At 58.1% G+C, this 20,968-nt stretch overlaps 1 protein-coding gene across 1 annotated transcript; it reads right to left on the minus strand.

Moving 5' to 3' along the window:
- Positions 1-1,977: 1,977 nt before the first annotated feature.
- On the minus strand, positions 1,978-19,685 carry DOK7 (docking protein 7). The gene is made up of 10 exons (XM_006875326.1): positions 19,466-19,685; positions 18,286-18,486; positions 10,649-10,768; positions 8,969-9,085; positions 6,688-7,433; positions 5,886-6,006; positions 4,356-4,487; positions 3,701-3,799; positions 2,215-2,337; positions 1,978-2,111 (listed from the first exon to the last, which is right to left on the minus strand). Exons 1-10 carry the CDS (start codon positions 19,683-19,685, stop codon positions 1,978-1,980), a joined length of 2,013 nt encoding a protein of 670 aa, XP_006875388.1.
- Between the last annotated feature and the right edge of the window lie 1,283 nt (positions 19,686-20,968).

Below are 20,968 nucleotides of genomic sequence, written 5' to 3' on the forward strand. Positions count from 1 at the left end.
GTAGAGGGTCAGGGGAAAAGAGGAAGATTCCTAAAAAGATGGGTTAACAGTGGCTGCAGCCATCATGTGAGGCGGGCGCGCAGCCGGCCAGTCCTCCGTTCTGTGGTGCACAGCATCGTTGCCAGGTTCAAAGTGCCAGCCTCCCAGTTAGCATCAAGTGCTTAACCCCTGCGCCAGCAGGACTCCTCCTCCACTTACAACTGTTCCATGCCAACCAGTTGCTTCTGACTCAGCAACCCTGTATACAGTTTCCAAGAGCGACTGATGGATTTAAACTGCTGACCTTGTGGTTAGCAGTCCAGTATTCTACACAGCCAAAGCAGGACTGCAGTCCTGTGCTTGTTAAGGGTCATCAAGTCGGTTCTGGCCCACAGCGACCCTATACAGGCTTTCTGAGGCTGTGAATCTTTCAGATCACAAAGGCTCATCTTTCTCCCATGAAGTAGCTGGTGTGTTCGAACCACCAACCTTGTGGTTCACAGTCCAGTGCTTTTCCTTCAGAGCCACCACGCGCCCTGTCCTTGGTGGTGGTGGTGGTGGTGGTGTATCTTGGAGTCAGTTCTGACTCAGCGACCCTGTATAGGGTTTCCAAGGCTGTAAATCTTTACAGGAACAGAAAGCCTCATCTTTCTCCCATTGAACAACTGGTAGTTTCGAACTGTGACCTTGATGTTAGTAGCCTGACTCGCAACCACTAAGCCACCAGAGCTCCTTTGTTGAGTGCCATGGAGTTGGTTCCAACCCATAGCAACCCTGTATAGGGTTTCTGAGGAGCAACTGGTGAGCTTGAACATCCAACCTTGTGGTTCAAATAACTTTGCAGTCCTGCATCTTAGCCCCCGGCGCCACACCAGGACTCCAGCACAGCTCCTTAGAACTAGGGAAATGGACATAAAACTGGAAGGTCCCATCATAATCAGAGGTGGACTGTAGCTCTGGAGGCCCTGAGCCCAAGTGGGAGTCCTGGCCCCAACAGCCCTCCACACCACGTGACAGTGTCTGAAGGTGACCCCAGTGTCCAGCTCTGGCCGCCAGCAGCACAGTCCAGAGGATCCATCCCCACCCTGAATGGGTGAGACATTCTGGCAGAGGCCCCAGCTCAACCACCATCCTCCATAGCCCACCCACCACATCACTTCTGGGGGCCTCTACACGCCCTGTGTCGGGTGGACGCTCTTGCTGTTTGTAGTCTGCCAGGTGCAGACACCCCCTCCCTAAGCCATCCCCCTAACCTAAGGCCACTTTTCAGACTTGGCCTCCACACCTGACCATGTACCACTGTCATGATAATGGGCGAGTGGGAGGTAGATGGATGGACAGATGAGTGAGGGATGGGATGATTGGATGGGACAGATGGATGATTGGATGGGAGGATGAATGGAAGACAATGGATGGGGGGGAATAGATGGATCAAAGGAAGGAAGTGAGGGTGACTCGGGGGCCATCAGGTGAAGGCCAATGCAGAGAGCGAGCATTCTGCATCCTTCAAGGGAACAATGCGCACTTAAAAAAATAGAACATTAGAGTTTTTCAACTTTTTACACGACTGATAGGTCCCAGTCAGGTAACAAGAAGGAGCACAAATGTGGAAGTGATGCCCTGGGCTGAGGGGGCAGGGGGCTGTCATGCCTCGGGGTCTCCCTGCCTGCCCCTTCAGCTGTGTACCAGTGCTAAGAGGCATGTAGGAGCATCATTCATCCACAGTCCCCTCCCTGAGGGCTGGGGACAGTCTGACTGCTCTGCTCACCCAGGCCGCCCGCAGCCTGAGGCTGGACAAGTGTATCTCTGAGGTCCAGCTCGGCGTCCTAAGGGTGGACGAGGGCTGGCCGCTGGGACCAGTGGAGCTGGAGACCAGTGGCCCCCAGAGGCAGGGCAGGAACCAAGCCATCCCCGCTGGGGTGGGCAGTGTGCCCCTCAGCTGGCCGAGGGCCTCCACCTTGTGCCTGGACCGCTAAGGATGCCAAGGGGTGTGCGGCCTCACGGCTGTGCCCGCCTCCTCTGCTCCAGCTCCGGCAGCCGCTCCTCCCGCGTCTGTGCGTGCTGCGTGCCCACCCGATGCGCGGTCTCGGTGGCTGTGACGTCGATGTGTGCATACCGCGAGGCGCTGGCCCCTGCGCATGGGCGTTGGAAGAGTCAGCTGGGCCGGGAGGTGCTGGGGGTCCATGGGAGTCCCCCCTCCCACCCCAGTGGCTGCCTCTGGGGGGTCCTCCTCACCTCGGACCGCCGGCCCGGCCCCTTGCAACTGCAGACCCAGGTAGTGCGGCTGCTTGCCGGCGGAGGGGCTGACCGGAAGGTTCAGGTACACAGGCGCCTCGCTGTCCCCGGGCCCCAGGGCTCCTACAGACAGGCTGTGAGACTACATGGAGTCCTGGGCAGCAGAGACCCCCACCCCTCCCCAGGGCCACTGGTCCATCTAGCCCCAGCCATGTCCGCTCCCTGACCTGATACCCCTGCCTCTCCTCACTGCCCTGTGCCCCTGGACCGTTGACCACTGTCCACAGCATGCCCCTGCCCCATGGACACGCCCATTGTGTCCAGCCCCTGGACTGCTCACCCTTCGGAGACTGACCCGCCTTCCCCGTCCCTCCCGGCCACTTGCCCTGTTTTGTCCGTGTACCTATACCTCCCCATCACTGTCCTCTGGGCCACCCCAACACCCAGGCGATTTCCCATAGGGTCCCTCTTCACCTCGGCTGCCATAGCAGGCAACATCCTCCCAGCTAGCCCCCAGAAAGCTCCAGCGTAGACCTCCCCCCACCCCCCGCCATTCCCTCATGATGCTTAAGCTCTTTACAAACTCTATGGGCAGAGGGGACGAGAGGTGGACAGAGTGGGAGGCTGGGTTGGTCCCAGGCATAGTGGGAGAAGGAATCAGGGTGGGCTGCCTGGAGGAGGATAAGGAAACAGGACATATCAAAGGGGCGGGTCCAGGGTGAGCATCCAGTAGGAGGAGGCAGGGCCTCAGGTCCAGGGTCCACCATGTTCTCCAAGATGGAGGAGCCGGAAGGGAGAAGGCAGGAGCAGGGGCAGTGTGAGGCTTAGGGAGGGGCAAGGGAAGTTCTGGATGTCCCCCCCACACACACACAGCGGCTCCAGGGAGGCGGCTCACCCCACACCAGCCTCAACTCAGCTAGATGTCCAGGCAGCCAGGCCGTCCAACCACCCTCCCCATCCTCAACCTGCCCAGAAACATCCAGACCACCTTACTGGACCACATGTCCCCATCCTGCAGCCCAAACTCCCCACCCAGGGAGCCGCTCCCGGGCCCTTCCTGCCCACCGAGCCCTTTCTGCCCAACATCCTTTCTGATCCCCACATTTCCCAAGGTTCATCCCAGCCTGAGCCAAGGGAACAGAAACAAAGCGACACCCACCCCACCCCCCACCCAGGACTCTCCCACGGGGCTGGCATCTGGCTGTCCTTCCACCAACTGAGCTCCCTGCTGCTGCCCCATTGCACTTGCCACCCAGGGACCCTCACCCCTCTTCCCACTGACTGCCCAGGACAGGGCTCACCTTCCCCAGTCACGGCATGGGCCAGCTGTCCACCACCCTGCGCCCACTGCCCCTACTGCTCTGCACCCCTATTGTCTTACACCCTCTGTCCACTTCCACCCTCTCGGGAGCATGACCCTGCCTAGCTGTGACCAGTGTCCTCCTGGCCCCCAGTCCCTCTTGTCCAGAGCCTCTAAGAGATTTACCTGCACGTGGAAGTCCAGTGGGTGTGGCCGCCGCTGCCTGAACCAAAGAGAATGTCTGTGTCAGAGAGCTGGCCTCACCCAGGGCCCCGAGACAGGCAACTGGGCAGAATCAGTCAGGTCAGGGGCCAGGGACCCCCAGCACTGACCTCTCAGCCCCTGGGACCTTTGACATCCAGTACTGACCCTGAGCCCCAGCCACCGCCCTCTCTCTTCCCCCCCTCCCTGCAGGGGCTGGGGCAGCGCCTCCTGAGCCAGTGTTGGTACGTTAGCTAGTTGGGTCCATGGTGCTGTTGGAGTGAACCTACACCTGGGCATTTACGCGTTGTCATGGTGCGGCAGTGACCGCAGAACCCACAGAGCCTGGAGTGTCTCACCTCCTACATGGGAGGTTCTGGTATAAATGAACCAAGCCACCCACACCTCAGGGGCATCTTTCTGAGCCCATGAAATGGATAATTTCTGGTGGATGTGCGGCCTTGAAGGATGCAAATGCTGAACATGCTCGGCTGCTAACCAAAAGGTTGGATGTTCAAGTCCACCCAGAGGTTCCTCGGAAGAAAGTCCTGGTGATGAACTTCTGAAAAGTCATCCCACTCTGACACACATGGGGGCCCCATAAGTCAGTGTGGAGCTGGGGACAGACTATGGAGAGAACCTGCACTGTGGCCTCGGAGCCCTGGGCAGGGCCTGTGGACAGACAAGGGCAGGGGCAGTGTCCATGGCATGGTGACGGTTCCCCGAGCCCCCTCGGCAAAGCGGTCCTCACTGAGGCCCAGGGCCCGCGAGCCTGGAAGTGGAAGCCAGGCTGACTCTGGGGCAGGAAGGGACTCTAGCCCGACCCCACGTCCTAGCCCCAGCAGATCCCAGACAGTGGTCAATACTATAGTGGTCAGCAGCTTGAAGGCGCCCAGGATGTGGGCAAGGCATGTGGCACTAGGCACACATAGACCTTGTGACAGAAATGCCGGCTGCACACACCGGCCTCTGGGGACATGTGCTCTGCTGGCTGGACAGATGACCGACACGTGTGTAGACCACCCTCCACCCAAGCCCTCCTCACCAACACAAGGCAGAAGTCCTAACTGCCAAGGTTCTGGGACTCGCCCAGTGCCTATGGGCGAGGAAAATGAGGCTCAGAGTGGTGTCCTGACGGGCCTGGGACCACCCAGCCAGGGGGATGGTGAGTGTGGCCCGATGGAAACTACACCATTCAGTCCTGAGCCAAGAAGTCAGCAGAGACCCGGCCCGAGCCAAGGTGTGCATGCACAGGGGCTGTGCCTGCGATGGGGAGGCAGGCAGGGCAGGGGCTCCAGGATGAGAGCCGGGACCAGAAGGCAGGAGTGTCTGCATGTGGAGAGTCTAAAGCTGGAACCTGAGAGGCCTCCATGGACCGCATGTGGTTTCCAGGAGGTGACAGGGACACAGCCCATGTGCATGTGCGTACACACTAATGAATATACACATGTTCATGCTGAGAATGCGTGTACACGTGGGTGCACACTACACTCACATGTACACATACAAGCACATGGCATACAAGCACACACATGCATCATCACACATTCAGCTCCAAGTCCACACAAACACACACCAAATGTGCACATGCACGCATGTAGCTGCGTGCACATATGTGACATACACGTGTGCGCACTGTATTCACACAATGCATGCATACACATCACCATGCATACATCTGTATATAATACATACACACTCACACATTAATCCGTGTCCATCTATGCAACATGCCCATGTGGAGACACATATACATGCATGTCACACACTCAACCCCTGGTCCTCATACACACACACAGATGCTTACATACTTCTGTGCACATGCATTCGCACACGCACACACCAAGAGCCCCGAGCCATCTGCAGCAGCTGGCCACTCTAGCTGCAGAACATTCCAGACAGAAAGCCCTGGTACTAAGGCCCCTGGAGATGCCAGACCCACCCAGAGGACCAGGCAGGGAGGCAGAGCGGTCTGGCCAAAATGGAAAAGACAGTAAGAAAAGAGCATTTTATTTCAGGCTAAGAAAGCGTTACAAACAGTGTCCTGTTGGAAATTGTAAAAGAGCAGTGTCGTCAGCCAAACGGCAAGTACAAGCGGGATATTTACAGGTGAGCCAGGGACCCCTGGAATGGAGCCCACCCCAAGAGCCCCAACAGGAAGGACCAGCACATGCGATGGACACAAGCCAGACTTGTCTCAGCGCATCCAGGATCGCACAGCGCAGGACAGATGGTGCAAAGCGGCTGTATTCCATGAAGGCTGGAACCAGCATGAGAAGAGCCAGCGTCGCCTGGGGTAACCGCATGGCCCAGCCTGGAGCGCCCCACTTCCAAACGCAAAGAGCTTGGTGAGTCCAGCCTTCCTCCATCATACACACACACCCTGGTCCTGGGGACCAGCTTCCAGGTCCCCGGAAGGAGGTCCCTGGCAGGACCAACATGGCGTCCACTTGGGGAACCTGATGCAGACTGGGTGGTGAGGGTTCTGGACCCCACAAGTCACCGGGATCCTGAACGTCAGTTTCCTCCCCAGGAGGCGGGGTGCCATGCCTGCCTCACACAGGTGAGAGGTGCAGAGACAGGCACTGGGGTGCGGGGAGGGCGTGTGGCAGACGTATGAACTGTTCCCTTCGAGGTGGAACTAAGGGATGGCCGGGGCTTGTAGCCTAGCTTTGTGTCCATCCAACCAGCGAGGGCCTCCCAGCCCCCAGTACCCCAAGAGGGGAGCCAACAAGGACATAGCCACCAGCCTTCCTCACCCCCAGATCCTGCAAAGGCAAGCAGGCTGGGTCTGGACTCTGCTGCCCTCTGTTTTCCACTCAGGCTTCCATCCCCTGCCCCTGTGGACAGTGCAGGAGGCTCAGGCTTCCAACAGTGCAGCATGGAGTCAGTCCTGTCACGAGACTGGCCACCCTCCTCTCCCGTCCGAGGGGCCAGCAGGCTGATGGCAGTCCTCAGGGAGAGGGCCTTACCTTGAGCCCTCCACAGACGGGGCAGGTAGAAAACCAGGCAGGGCTGGTCCCCGTGTGAGGAACAGCCACCTCCCACGGCTCGCCGGGCGCCTCTGTCACCGGTCCTCGCACTTCTGTGCCTAGCCAGCCAGAGGGACACTCTGTGGACGTCTGGCTGCCCGAGTCCCCAGCAGCAGTGGTGGTGGCGGCTGCACCCTTGTCGGGTCCACCCTGTGAAGCTGGGTCCTGGTCCCTCGGTGCCTGACGCAGGCTGCGGGGTGTGTCGTAGTGAGGCCGAGGCGCACCGGGCACCTGGTACTCGGCCACCCGAGGGGACACACCGGGGGGGCAGGCACACAGGCCGGGTTCAGGCCCCCCAGCCACCGGCGGCAGGCTGAGCAAGGAGCCAAAGTCGTCGGCGGCCGGCCACACGTCCAGGCTACTGCCGGCGTAGGACGAGAAGCTGCCGGAACAGGACGAGTGGCTGCCCGTAGCAATGCCGCTGTCTGAGGAGCCCTGGCGGCCGACCTCCTGCAGCTGCCGAGGCCGCAGGGGCTTGGGGGGCTGCTGGGAAGGACCTGGAGCCTCTTCCCCAGGGGCAGCCGCCTCCCCCAGGTGCAGGGCCCGCGTCGATGGTGGCCCCGGGCCCTCCTGAGACGTGCTGGCCGAGGACAAAGACGGCTCTGGCCAGGCGGTCAGTCGGCTGCCAGCGCTGACGTCCGAGTGGCTGGCCTCTGAGGACGAGCTGGAGAGACTGCGGTCATCCCCTGCAACAAGAAAGGGGGAGCTGCTTGGGAGGGCTGGGGTGGGTGGGGGCTCCTGGGATGTGCTTAGGGTGGGTAGGGGACCTGGGGTGCACTCAGAGTGGGAATGGAGGACTGGAGTGTTTTCAGGGTGAGCTGGGGGGCCTGGGATAATCTCAGGGTCGGATTGGGGGACTCAGGATGGGCTGGGGAACCTGGGGTGCACTTAGAGTAGGCTGGGGACCTGGGGTGCATTCAGGGTAGGCTGGGGACCTGGGGTGTGCTCAGGGTGGGTTTGGGGGGTCTGTTAAGAAATAAGGGAGGGCTCTGGACTGCTAGCGTGATGCTGTAGGACAAGGACTGGACTGCAAGGTGAGTTTGAACTACAAGGTCAGTGGTTCAAACTCACCAGCCACTCCTCGGAAACCCTATACAGGGTCCATATGAGTCAGAACTGACTTACGGCACTTAACAACTGGTGGGCTCTGGCGGACTGGGCAGGGACTTAGAGACCACCACAGGGCTTTTCTCAGGGAGGACCCGGGCAGCACTGGGCAGTTTGGGAGGATGAGCTCTTTGGGGTGTCCAAGGTTCCATGGGGGCTCAGGTGGGGGCAGACAGGAGAAAAGTCACCCACTCTTTTCTCGGTCTCCTGCCCCAGTAAAGGGTAACCCTAGCAGTTCCTGCCCTCTGCAGCTTGGGTCATTTTCCTAAAGGACATACTTGCTTTGTCCCCAGACATGTCATCTGACCTCTTGCTCCCCCTCTTTTTCCCCCAGCCGCCCTGCCCCTTCCTGGCTTCCAGCCCACCTCCACTACCCGATCCCTCTCCTCCCAGCCCCCAGCCCACCTGGGCAGCCTTGTCCTGCCTCTGTCCACAGTCAAAGCCACTTCTGCAGCCGGCTCCCATCCCTGGTTCAAGCCTGGTTCCCACCCCTCTCCCACCTCCAAGGCCCCATCTCTGCTACCAGACCCCACCTCCTGTCCCGTCCGCCCGCTAATCTCTGCTGCCCTGTCCCGCACCCTGTGCCCCACCATCACCTTTGCCGCCCGGCCCCAGCCCTTCCATGGATGGCCCCGCCCATCTCTGCCGTAGGCTGTTCCCCGACCCACCTATGCTGCCCAGTCCCACCCCCTGACCTTTCCCTGCCCCTTCCACGACCCACCCATCTCTGCTGCCCAGCCAGCCCAAAACCAAGTCCCTCCCCCCCATGCCCACCTACCGCTGCGGTCCGTCCCCGCCCCCTGTCCCCAGGTCCATCCACCTCTGCTGTCCGTCCCCGCCCCCTGTCCCCAGGTCCATCCACCTCTGCTGTCCGTCCCCGCCCCCTGCCCGCGGGTCCACCCACCTCTGCTGTCCAGCCCCGCCCCCTATCCCCGGGTCCACCCACCTCTGCTGTCCAGCCCCGCCCCCTGTCCGCGGGTCCACCTACCTCTGCTGTCCAGCCCCGGCCCCTGTCCGCGGGTCCACCCATCTCTGCTGTCCAGCCCCGCCCCCTGCCCGCGGGTCCACCTACCGCTGCTGTCCAGCCCTGCCCCCTGCCCGCGGGTCCACCCACCTCTGCTGCCCGGGTGTCCGTGTCCGGAGTGGGACAGGAGGCTGAGCCGCTTCTCCAGCTGCAAGGCTTCCTGGGCTGCCCGTTCCTCCATGGTCGAGGCCCCTCCAGGGCTCGGGTCTGTGGAAGACCAGAGTCATCCAAGAAGCCTCCACCTCCACCTCCCTAAGCAGAGCCCCCAGGAGTTACGGAGCACCCTAGTCTAGCCCCTCCACTGGACCCCAGATGCTAGACCCCAAACCAAGGTACTCGTGGTCACTGCACATCCCCACAATTGCCAGTCACCAAAACCGAGCCTGCTGAACCCCACCTTCACACACACACACACACACGCCTTGCTGATTTTCCTCTTTCCAGTGATGTCCCTCGGACTAGGAGGGTGTATTCACGGTGGAGAGGGCACACAGCCACAGAGCAAGCCCACCTGGCCCCGAAGATGACAGCTCTTCTGACACCCAGGCCAGTGCTTCCGGCCACCCCATCCCCACCATCCAGGTGGTCAGTGCACCTTCAGTCACCAGGCTCCACCAGGACGTCGGGAGTGAGGGAACCCTGACCACCGCTCTCCTCTGTTCTCAACCCTGCCCAAGGATGACTAGTTCTGACCAGGGGATGGGCGCGGGGGGGGAGAGAAATGGTCCTGCTTCCGGTGGTGGGACCCCTGGGGTAGGGAGAGGGCAGGAACTCAGTCTGTAGCTATGTCTGTGGTCACCAGCAGAGGGCGCCGCCGCAGCTTCAACGTGCACCTTCCCAAGCTTACCCTGGAGCCTGCGCAGTGGGGTGCAGAGGGCCCTGGCTGCATCCCCGCCTTTCAGCAGAGGCCCATGTTCCCTTTCCTGGGGTGGGGGTACCCTGGGGCCCAGGCACCGCCTGGCGCCCTCTCATGATTAGGACAAGAATAACCCTGTTGACACTCTTCGGTATGGGACTGGGTGTCCCCTAGGGAAGGTGGACCTCACTCCGTGGAGGGTCAGAACTGAGAGGAGCCACCTGGGGTCTGCAATTAGAAGATCGGACAGTGGACAAGGGCTTTTAGGGGATGAGCAGCTCTGGTAGCGTGGTGGTTACAAATCGGGCTGCGAACCGCAAGGTCAGCAGTTCAAAACTACCAGCCGCTCCGCAGGAGAAAGATGAGACTTTCTGCTCCCATAAAGATTTACAGCCTCGGAAACCCTGTACAGGGTCGCTATGAACCGGAACCGACTCCACGGCACATAACAACACCACCCTTGGTCTTGGCAGGGGTTCAAGAAGACAAAGCAAACTCAGGACTACGCTGTACCCCCCAAATACACTCTGGGCACCCTGAGACACACACACACATGCACACACAGGAGACCTGAAATGGTGTTTCCACCTGGACACCAGCCACAGTCAGACTTAAGCAGGGCCCAGGCCACGATGAACAAGAGACCCCTGCTTTCTGTTGCTCTTTGTGATGTTTCTGTGGCTAAGTGGTCTCATCCAGGAGCCGGCTGCTCACAGCTGTGACCTCAGTAGAGAGAGGCTCTGCTGGACTAGCCCTGAGACACACTGGCTGTCCCCAGAGAAGCCCCATCTCCCACAGTCACTGCCACCAACTTGGGCTCAGGAGGGCAGAGGGGTGGGTAGGGCAGGGTGACCCATCAAATTGGCTGACAAATCTGGGTGGAGACTGGCCCTTGGATGTGCCCCAGCCCGCACCTGGGAGAACGGGCCTCAGGCTGAAGGGACCCTTGGTTGGGGAGATACCACGCACGATGCAGTCGAACAGGAAACTGATCTGCTCGCCCTCGGTGGAGGACAGGAAGAAAACGCCGGCCCCTGCAAGGGAGACAGACACTGTGAGTGGACCACTCGGAGAGCAAGGGTCTCCAGGGCAGGTGCAGGGGCCATGATATGGAGGGAGGCCCCCCAGTCCCCAATCTAAGAAGTGACCCAGTCCTGCGAACCCATCAGTGGTGAAGGCCGCTCAGGATTTCAGGAGCCCTCAGCCACATCCTGGCTTCCCAGGGCCTGTCTGCGCCTGTGTGGGTGCCATTCTTACATGGCCTGGGGTCTAGTGGGGGCACACCAGGACTGCAGAGCTGAGGCTGTGTGAAGATGCCCAAGGGTCCCTGTCCCCACCACACTGCCTGGGAGGAGGAGTCTTTCCAGCCCTACTAACGCATCTCACTTTCTTCCTGGATGCTTTAGTCCCGGCCTCTGCCTGCGAGCGTCAGTACCCCTGTCCACACGGTCAGTCCACCAATTCCTCCAACACCAACAAGCAGCCCCTTGGAGTCACACTGACCCACGGAGAGCCAAACACAGATTCCCATCCTACTCCTTCCTGGGGCCAAACCCCAAATGCAGTCACATTCATTCTAACCCACAGCCTCCCCGTAGGACAGAGGGGATATGCCCCAAAGGGCTCCTCCTTTATGGAAGCAAGGAACCTCATCTATCTCCCTGGAAGCAGCTGGTGGGTTCCAACTGCAAACCTTTAAGTTAGCAACTGAGCGCTTAACCAGTGAGCTACCAGGGCGGCTTTTCCCTGAGGCCAAACCAAAAACTAAAATCACTGCCACTAAGTCACTTTTGACTGATAGAAACCTTATGTAGAGTTTCTGAGGCTGGGTTTGAACCGCCTACCTTGTGGGTAGCAGGTTAATGCCTCACCCATGGTGCCACCGGGCTCTTTTTCCTGGGCTGTTGCTGCTGAGTACCCATCTAGTTGGTTCTGACTCATTTCAACCCTCATAAGGCCTCCAAGGAGCGGCCAGTGGATTTGAACTGCTGGCCTGGTGATTAGCAGTCTAGTGCTTATCCTGCAGAGCCACACCAGGACGAAGGGATAAATCGATGTATCTGTGAATGTGTAATGCCATCCAGAAACCAGACAGCCCCGCTGTGTCTCTGTGGCGTCTGCGCACCCCTCACATGGGATTTCTTCTCTCTTTCTGATTCGGTTTCTGAGGGGGGGGGGGCGCTGGCCCATGTCATATTGCATACCCCCCCTCCGGCAGGGTCAGCTGGAGCCCCAGCATGGCTGATCTGCTGCACCCATTCAACCCCAAAGGCAGTGCTATGGAAGGAGCTGCGGCGGATAGGACCCTAGCCATGCCCAAAGGTTCCCCAGCAGCCTGGGTGAGTCATCAGGGTGACCGTGTGCCCAGGCGCCCAGCCGCTGGCCTCCCACTGGTCTGCAGCCTCACCAGGCGTGAATGAAGCTGCCGCGGCCAGCAGCGTGAATGGGCAGCCACTGGACTGGCATCTGTGCCCAGGAATCCCTCCTGCCTTCAGCTGTGCCTGTTGCCCATAGAAAGGCACGCTCGGGGGAGGGGGGAGGTTCTGGACTGGCCAGGCTGCGGGCAGGAGGGCTGGGGGAAGGGAAACGTCGACACCACAGCCTGACTCTCAGTCAAACTGTGCTTTCACAGAGCTCAGGCAGGGATTCCTGGGACTCAGGCCAAACCTGGCACGTGGACATTGCTGGTGAACGGGAGGTGGACACTGCTAGGGGGACGTGCCCTGCGGTTAGCGATACACATATCTATCCTTACTCCCATCGACCCTGTAGAAGGGTAGCAACACCCACAGCAGACAGCCTCAGCTTTCTCCCTCGGAGCGGCTGGTGGGTTCAACCTACTGACCAGGCAAGTGCATAGCCACTGTGCCACCAGGTCCTTATAACCCAAACACCAAACCCACTGCCGACAAGTCGATTCTGACTCATTGTGACCCTATAGGACAGACAGCAGCCAAGCTCTAAACTACCTCACCACCAGGGCTCCTTAAGTTAATTTTGTTGTTAAGTGTTGTCCAGTCAGTTCTGACTCATATCGACTCTGTATAGGGTTTCTGAGGAGTGGCTGGTGGGTTTGAACCACCAACCTTGTGGTTAGCAGTCCAGTGCTGGTCCTACTACCAGGACTCCTACGGAAAGATAAGACAGTCAGCTTCTAAAAAGACGCAGCCTTGGAAAACCTGCAGGCTTTCCACCCTAGAAGCAACAGTGAGTCAGAATGGAATTGACCTGATGGAGGGAGTTTGATTTCTTTGTTCCAAGGAGCTGGTAGCGTAGCAGTTATGAATTGGGCCGCAAACTACAAGGTCAACAGTTCAAAACTACCAGCTGTTCCGCAGGAGAAAGATGAGGCTTTCTCCTCAGAAACCCTGTACAGGGTCGCTATGAGCCAAAGACAGGGTTTCCAATGCTGCCTTCTCTTTCTCCCTCAAAGCAGCTGGTAGATTTGAACTTCCAACCTTTCAGTTAACAGGCAAATGCTTAACCACTGTGCTACCAGGGCTCCTTAAGGTACTGCTAACTCCAAAAAATCACACACACGGCCACCAAGTCAGTTCTGACTCATTGTGACCTTACAAGACAGACCAGACCTTTCCAAGATGGCTAACTTTACCGAAGCAGACAGCAGTTGGTGGGTTCGAATCACTGAGCTTTCAGTCAGCAAAATGCTTAACCACGGTGTCAACAGAGCTCTCTACCCCAGCTTTAGAGGTGGAGAGACTGAGACCCAAAGAGAGGACACTCTTGTGCCTAGTCATGCGGATAGCACGCTGGCCCCAGTAACCAGAGCAGAGTCCACAGGTGGGTGGAGGCTGGGGAACACCCCAGGCTAGCACACCTTCACAGGTACTACAAGGGCGGGGCCTCGGAACCCCTGGGGACTGGTGAGAACTCACACCCACGACCCTGGCTGAGGGCAGGCCGGGGGGCATCTGCTGATGGCCTCTCGGCCGTGTCCCTCGATCCCTTGCTGCCCCCATCCATTGCTCCACCCCGTGAAGGGCTCACAAAAGGCTAGGCCTCTAATCCCAAGCTTACGGCAGCTGGCAGAGGCCGAGGGACAATCAGTCCCCCGACTATAAAAAACCTATTACCACAGGGAGTGGACTGGTCGGCATGCCTTCAGAGCTTCTGCGGCTGTGACTTTCTCTGGAAGGCGCTAGTGAGCTCAGCCTGCTGCCAGCCCGGGCCTCGAGGGCCTCATGACTCCCAGGCAGGTCAGTGTGGAGCCGGCCCCCTGGTACAGGTCAGCTGTCCCCTCACCACCCCACTTCCACCCTGGCTTTTCCAGATGGCCCATTACTACCTCTGACTGGGTTATCCTAAAGAGGTCTTGTACCGTAGATGCAATACATCACTTAATTTCTTACTGCTGTTTCCATCAGTGTTGACTGAGGGGCCAAGCAAAACGAAGTCTTGGACCATTTCGATCTTTTCTCCATTTATCAAGATGCTATTTATTGGCCCGGAGTCCTGGTGTGGCGCTGTGGGTTAATGTGCCAGACTGCAAAGCCGTTTGAACTGCAAGGTCGGCAGTTCAAGCTCACCAGCTGCTCCTTGGAAACCCTATACAGGGTCACTATGGGTTGGGACTGACTCACCAGCACTTCACAACCAAATTTATTGGCCCAGTTGTGAGGATCTGAGCAAAATGAAGTCTTGGACCACTTGGGTCTTTTCTCCATTTATCCTGATGATATTTGTTGGCCCAATTGTGAGGGTTTCCATTTTCTTTACATTGAGACTGAAGGCTGTGGTCTTTGATCGTCATCAGAAAGTGTTTTAAATCCTCTTTGCTTTCAGCAAGCAAGGGTGTGCCATCTGCATATTTTGGGTGCTTAATGAGTCTTCCTCCAATCCTGATGCCATGTTCTTCATATAATCCAGCTGCTCAGGTCATTTGCTCAGCATACAGATTGAACAAGTATGGTGAACGGATACCACCCTGGCACACACCTTTCCTCATTGTAAACCATTCAGTGTCTCCTTGTTTTGATTAAACTGCCTCTTGGTCTATGTAAATGTTCCTCATGAGCACAATTAAGTGTTCCAGAATACTCATTCTTTGCAATGTTGTCCATAGCTTGTCATGATCCACACAGTCGACGGCCTTTGCATAGTCAATAAAGCACAGGGAGGAAAACAGCTTTCTGGTATTCTCTGCTTTCAGCCCAGATCCAAGTCCTGGTAAAGGACTGGGCACTATTTCCTACATGGACTCACCAGGAATCAGTGTCCACTGGACAGTATCTGACAACACAGAAGGACACACACATGCCTGGCAGGGCTGGTGTGAGTCCTGGGACCCTAAAACCATCCTCCCTCCATCCCCCCAGCCATCTCCTGGTCATCTCCCCTGGACCCTCAGATGCCCAAGCCCATTCAACTAGACCCCAGTGTAAACCTCAGGGCAGAGATCTGCCAACAAATCACAAAGATTGCACAGGGAGGGCATCCGCACATCAGAATCGGGAAAACCACACCCAAACCAAAGCCGGGACCAGGAGTCACTGCTGACTCACTGTGACCTCATGAGGGATCCCTGGTGGCACAGTGGATAAAGCACTGCCTTGCTGACCACAAGGTCAGCAGTTCAAACCCACCAGTCGCTGTCTAGTCCCTGAGAGATTTCGTCTCCTATAGGAGCGCTTGGGGTCCTGGTGTGGTGCTGTGGGTTAATGCACTGGACTGCAAAGTCAGTTTGAACTACAAGGTCGGTGGTTCAAGCTCACCAGCTGCTCCTCTGAAAACCTACATAGGGTCGCTATGAGTCAGAACCAAGTCGATGGCCCTTCACAACAGCACTATGAGTTATAACCTACTCAACAAGGTGAGTGAGGGTGGCCCCATGTGTGCCAAGCTTCCTGTGATTGGGAATCCAAGATGGTAGGTCAGTACAACACTTTGTTGTTGTTGTGAAGCGCCGTCAAGTTGGTTCCAACTCACAGCGACTCTGAAGAGGGTTTCTGAGGAGCAAATGGTGCGCTTGAACCGCCCGCCTCATGGTTCAAACAACTTTGCAATCCGGCGCACTTGGAGGCATTCTAAACAGTGACATTTCCAACAAAAGGCCCAAGAGAACGCTTGTATGTGGGATGAGGAACAGTTCGACCTCCACTGGGAACCGGCCTGTCAGATAACTTTGATTTTCAACATGAAGGAGTCCTGGTAGTGCTGTGGGTTAAGCACTGGGCTGCTAATAGCAAGGTCGGCAGTTCAAACCCACCAGCTGCTCCACGGGAGAACGACGAGGCTGTCTACTCTCGTAGACACGATCTCGGAAACCGTGGAGAGCAGCTCTGCTCTGTGCTTTTAGGGTCCCTGTGAGGCGCAATCCACTCAGCGGCTATGGGTGTTTGGTGTTTTTGCGTTTAGATGTCGGTGAGGTTGCTTTCAGGGTTACGAATATATTTCAGTGAAGCTGAGCAGGTGAATCTGAGCACAGTCATGCCTCGGAGATATTGAAGTCCAGTTCCAGGCAGTAAACTGAGTAAATGGTATGAATTTTCTGGTTTCTCAGCGTCTAGAAAAACGATGCTTGCACTATTCCGTAGTCCATGCCCAGAGACCACTGTCATAGAAGGGGAGTCTCCAGCAGCCATTGCATCTTGTCCCAGATGTAAGGAGTAGCTCCTGTCACAGATGAGGCCCCCCACCCCCAGCTCAGAGAGTGTGCCCGCTGGCACCACCCCAGGAACTCCGCACCCCAGTTCTTCAGAGCAAACCTGTGCAGAAATTCATCACCAGGTGGACACAGGGCTCCTTCCCCCCGGGCCCCCAAGTTCTCTGGGAAACACTGCCGTGTGCACCTGTGACCTGCAGCCCCCAGAAGTCCCGAGAGGGGGAGACCAAAGCCAGGTTGACCCCTGAGACCAGCTGTCAGTCTGACCCCACTGCCTACTGTTCTGGACACACTAAATCGGCAAAAGAGGAGGGGCCTAAGGCCCCTGGGCAGCTCAAACACTTCTCACTTGGCTCGTAACCTAGAGGTTGGCGGTTCAAACCCACCAAATGCTGCCACAGAAGACCGATGACAGCCAAGGAGACCAAGGGGCATAGTACTATGTAACACAAGGCCTCCTGGGTCACAAAGCAACACCCAAACAAAATCAACAATAAAAGGGGCGCTCAAGGACTTGCCCAGCTGAGAGGATGATGGTGTGCACCCCATCTGGTCCCCCTCCACAGTCCCTCTGGCCAGCCCCTGGGGCAGGCTGGAATATCATGCTCCCAGCCCACACACCCCCTCAAACACCCAAACCCTGTATCCGAGGCCTTCTGGCTCTGGCTCCAACATCCCAAAGCTCAAAGAGCCTCCACCCCTGCACTCTCCCTCCCTCTGTCTGCCTCCCTCAGCACCCAAAAGCTCCACTTCCTTCTGTCCAGGGCTCCCTGGGCCCCAGGACCATGGCTCACTCCGGTCTCAACTCTTTGTAAACCTCCATCCATGTTCATGTCTTGTCTCCTCCAAGGTGGGGTCTAAACAGCAGGGCATGGCCACCAGGTAGTGTTTGTAAATCGGGGTCCAGCGCTCACATGCATCTGTCTCTGTTCGGAGCCCCCAACCACCGAACTGTCCTGAGCAAGTCACTCAGTTTTGCAGCCTGCTCGCCGCCTGGCCAGCCTGTGGTGTGGATACCCAGCTCTTCCTCACACTGAGGTCAGGCCAGTGTCTCACCAACTCCACAACAGGTAGGCAGACGCCACCTGGAGCCCAGGGCACAGTCCCAGAGCTCCTGCCCCACTGGGTGGCGCTCACTGACAGCGGTCACCACCTGCATGCTGGGAGGCCAGAGACCACTGGGAGCCCAGCACAGTGGCACATGCAGCAACCCCTCACACCGTCTCTGAGGCTAAAGGTCCACACACAGACAACAGTTCACTGCGATGCATCTAAAGGTGGCCACGGCCATCCCCTACCTGCTCGGGGGACCGGACGTCATGCCCCTCATGAGAGCATGGAGCAGCATCCCTGAGCCATTTCAGCACTCTGCTCCCAGGGACACTCCAGCCACCCCGCCCCAGGTCACAGTCGCGGCTGCACTCACAACAGAGAAACCCCACCAGGACTCTCTCCTCCCGGGCCGTAGGCACTCCCTGCTGACCAAAGGGTGGGGGCTGATGGACGCAGAGTGTCCATGGGACACACACTAGTCTATGAATGTCCGCTGTCCACTCAGGGCCCAACCAGGAGCTGGCATGTCCTGTGAAAGGCACTGGCTTTCTTTGACCTTCATTAAATCTGAGCGTGATGGTCCCATGCTCTGCCAGTTCTGACCCTGGGCTTGGGTCTCTGGGACACAACCCTGCTCATCACATACGGGGGTGTGTCTTGCAGGGACCTGAGCACCCATCCTCCAGCCGGGAAGAGCAGAATGGAGGGACTAGACCCCAGAGCAGAGCCCACGCCTCTGTCTGCAGAGCCACTGGTGGAAACTGAGGCACGAGAGACACAACTGTGCTCAGTGAGTGAGGTTTTTCTTGCACCCTCAGGGCTGACTGCAGCCTGCCGTGGTCAGAGGGGATGGGTGAGGGGAACCCTCATACTTACAGTACCCACATCTGGTCCCGCCTTCGAAGATGAACCCATTGGGCACTGCCCCATAGCGCCGCAAGTCGGATAGCTTCCATTGCCCCGTGATGGCCGGAGGCACGTCCCTGGTCACCACCAGGATGTCGTTGCAGAGGTGCAGTGTGGCAGGACCACTCTGGAGCTTGGTGCCTGGGGCCACCGTCACATGGAACCTGTGCACTGAGGCGGTGGCAAAGACCCAAAGAACATAATCACCCATAGAGGGCTCTAGGGGGCTGTAGCCCACCTAGCCCAGCCACATGGAGGAGCAGGGAGTGTACTCCACCCAGTCAGCCACATGGGGGAGAGCACAGACTGTACCCTACCCACCCAGCCACACGGGGGGAGCGCAGACTGTACCCTGGTCCAACAGCCACAGTAGGAACTGGGATCTTGAGGGGCAGCACCACTGGGTTGGCTGCTCCCTTGACATCCCCCCACCCCACCCCACTATCTGCAGCCACTCTGTGGGTGTCGTCTGTCTGTGGACAAATGACATGAGTCCCCACCCCCACAGATGGCTACCTGCACGCTCTCCCTGCCCCTGAGGTATTTTGTTCATTGTTATTTTATCAAACTTTGCAGTAAACTTTGTCTATTTCAAGTGCTGAGGTGTGGGGTCCCTGAAATCCTGAGTCTCTTAGCCCCCTGTCCCAGCCCCATCCTGGGAGTCCAAGCCCAGGCTGGCAGTCAGACTCTAGGCTGGAGGAGGCCCCTGGCATTCTGCTGCCCCACCTCATGTGGAGCTCATCTGCCTCTGCTTACATGCCCCCAGGGGTGGGGAGCTCACTCCTCCAAATCTCAGCAACGCAGGGGGCCGGTCTCCAGAGCTGGTCCCCTCAATTCCTGGTCCCCAGTTCCCCCTCCCCCAGCTTGAAGCCCAGGGCAGGGCACTAAACTCCATGTAGACAGCTGCCCCCTCCTGCCAGGACAGCTGCCCACACAAGCAGACATGTGACTTTGGACTTACTAACTAATGGGATCGAGTTGAGCCATGGGATCCCTCTGGTCATTTATCCTGAGTTAGGAAATGGGGCCCTGCACACCGTCACCCCTGACCCTGTAGGCCGAGGATCCCAGGGTGCACAGGACACTTGGGGACAACAGATTCAGACCCCCAAACTCCCTCCTCAATCAGGGTCCCCTGCATGTCACTCACCCTCTCCAAGCTCATAGCGGATGCGGGCATCCCAGGCGCACATGGCCTCCCGACCCTCGAAGCCAAGCATGATGGCCTGGGAGCGGCAGATGATGGCCAGCGTGTGGACCAGGCCCTCGTAGGGCAGGCCAGGCTCCAGGCCACAGATGTCTTCCAGGGTCAGGCTGCTACGTTCCCGCAGACCCTTGATACGCTCAGCCTGGTCCTTATAAATCAGCATTAGCAAGCAGTCTGCGGGCGGCACACAGGGCTCAGGGCAGGGCCACTGTGAAATCAGACCATGGCCCACCCTGCCCCACCCAGGGTCCTACAGGCAGGAGACGGGCTTCACAAGTCCTGTCCCAGCTCCAGAATCCACCCAGGCCACATGACCGTCCCAACCCTGGGCCCCTTCCTGTCACACGGAGACCCTTCCCCTCCTACTTCTCTTGGTTCCAGGGCTGTGGTGGGAGGAGGGGGTTCTCGGTGTCTTGGCCTCCCTCAGCTTCCTTCAGCAGAAGCCCCACTACGGAGGTCTCTTCCTGGGTCTGTCAGGACTGACTCAGCCTGGGCACCCCAGTTTTCCATCTCCATCCCTATCGTAACTAACAGCCCTGTTTCCCCATGCAGCCAAGCGGGTCCATGGTACAGAATGGACACAGGGATATCAAACAAGGACTTCGCTGCAAGGAGAGGGACCCTGAGGGACACCCAGAGGGCTGTTGACAGGGAGGGACCTGACCCCAAACCCAACCAGATCTGGATCCCAGCCTCCAGGACCAAGACTATAAACTGCGCAGTCCCGTAAAGTCATCTGTGACGTGTGTGTGGCGGCAGCATGGGGAACACCTAATGTTCAGTCACGTGTCAGCTGGTGCCACTGGTGCCCCGACTGTCCAGGCCGCCATACCCGCCATGCCTGACCACCACGTCCGTCCCTTCTCAGCTTCCCCTTTCTCAGTTCCATCTCATACTGAGTGTCCTCCCTCTAGGGAGCAGACACACCAGGCTCCCATCTCACCCAGAGAGACGGAGTCCCTTTTCTCGAATGGGGATTCCCCCATCTGCCACTCCTGAGGTCAGCCCCTCCCACCCCCCACTCCTGACCCACAAAAGCCCTCACTGATCACCCACAGGGCAGCAAGGGAACATGAAAACCGTGATTCAGCACCCTGGGAAGATCCTCTGATGATACCCATCTCTCTTCCTGGACCTTCTTCAGCCACCAAGCCCCTGGATCTCTGGGCGCTCCCCACCCCCCAGCCCATGTGCCCGGCCTCACTAACCTCCTTTCAAAAGGAGTGTCTTGACTAGGACAACATAGCAAGACTGTCCCCTCCTCTATTCTAACAGTTATGCTCCCAATAATACATCCTCGGGCAGCACTCAGCCAGCATTTTCTGTAAAGGCCTCATGCTCTATTTACCATGTGGTCTCTGTTCCAACAGCTTCCTGAGAGCAGTCCTATACCACACACACACACAGCTGAATGGCCTTGGCTGTGTCCTAATAAAATCTTATTTA

This window comes from Chrysochloris asiatica, unplaced genomic scaffold (assembly GCF_000296735.1).
Source record: "Chrysochloris asiatica unplaced genomic scaffold, ChrAsi1.0 scaffold00319, whole genome shotgun sequence".
Classification (NCBI taxonomy): Eukaryota; Metazoa; Chordata; class Mammalia; order Afrosoricida; family Chrysochloridae; genus Chrysochloris; species Chrysochloris asiatica.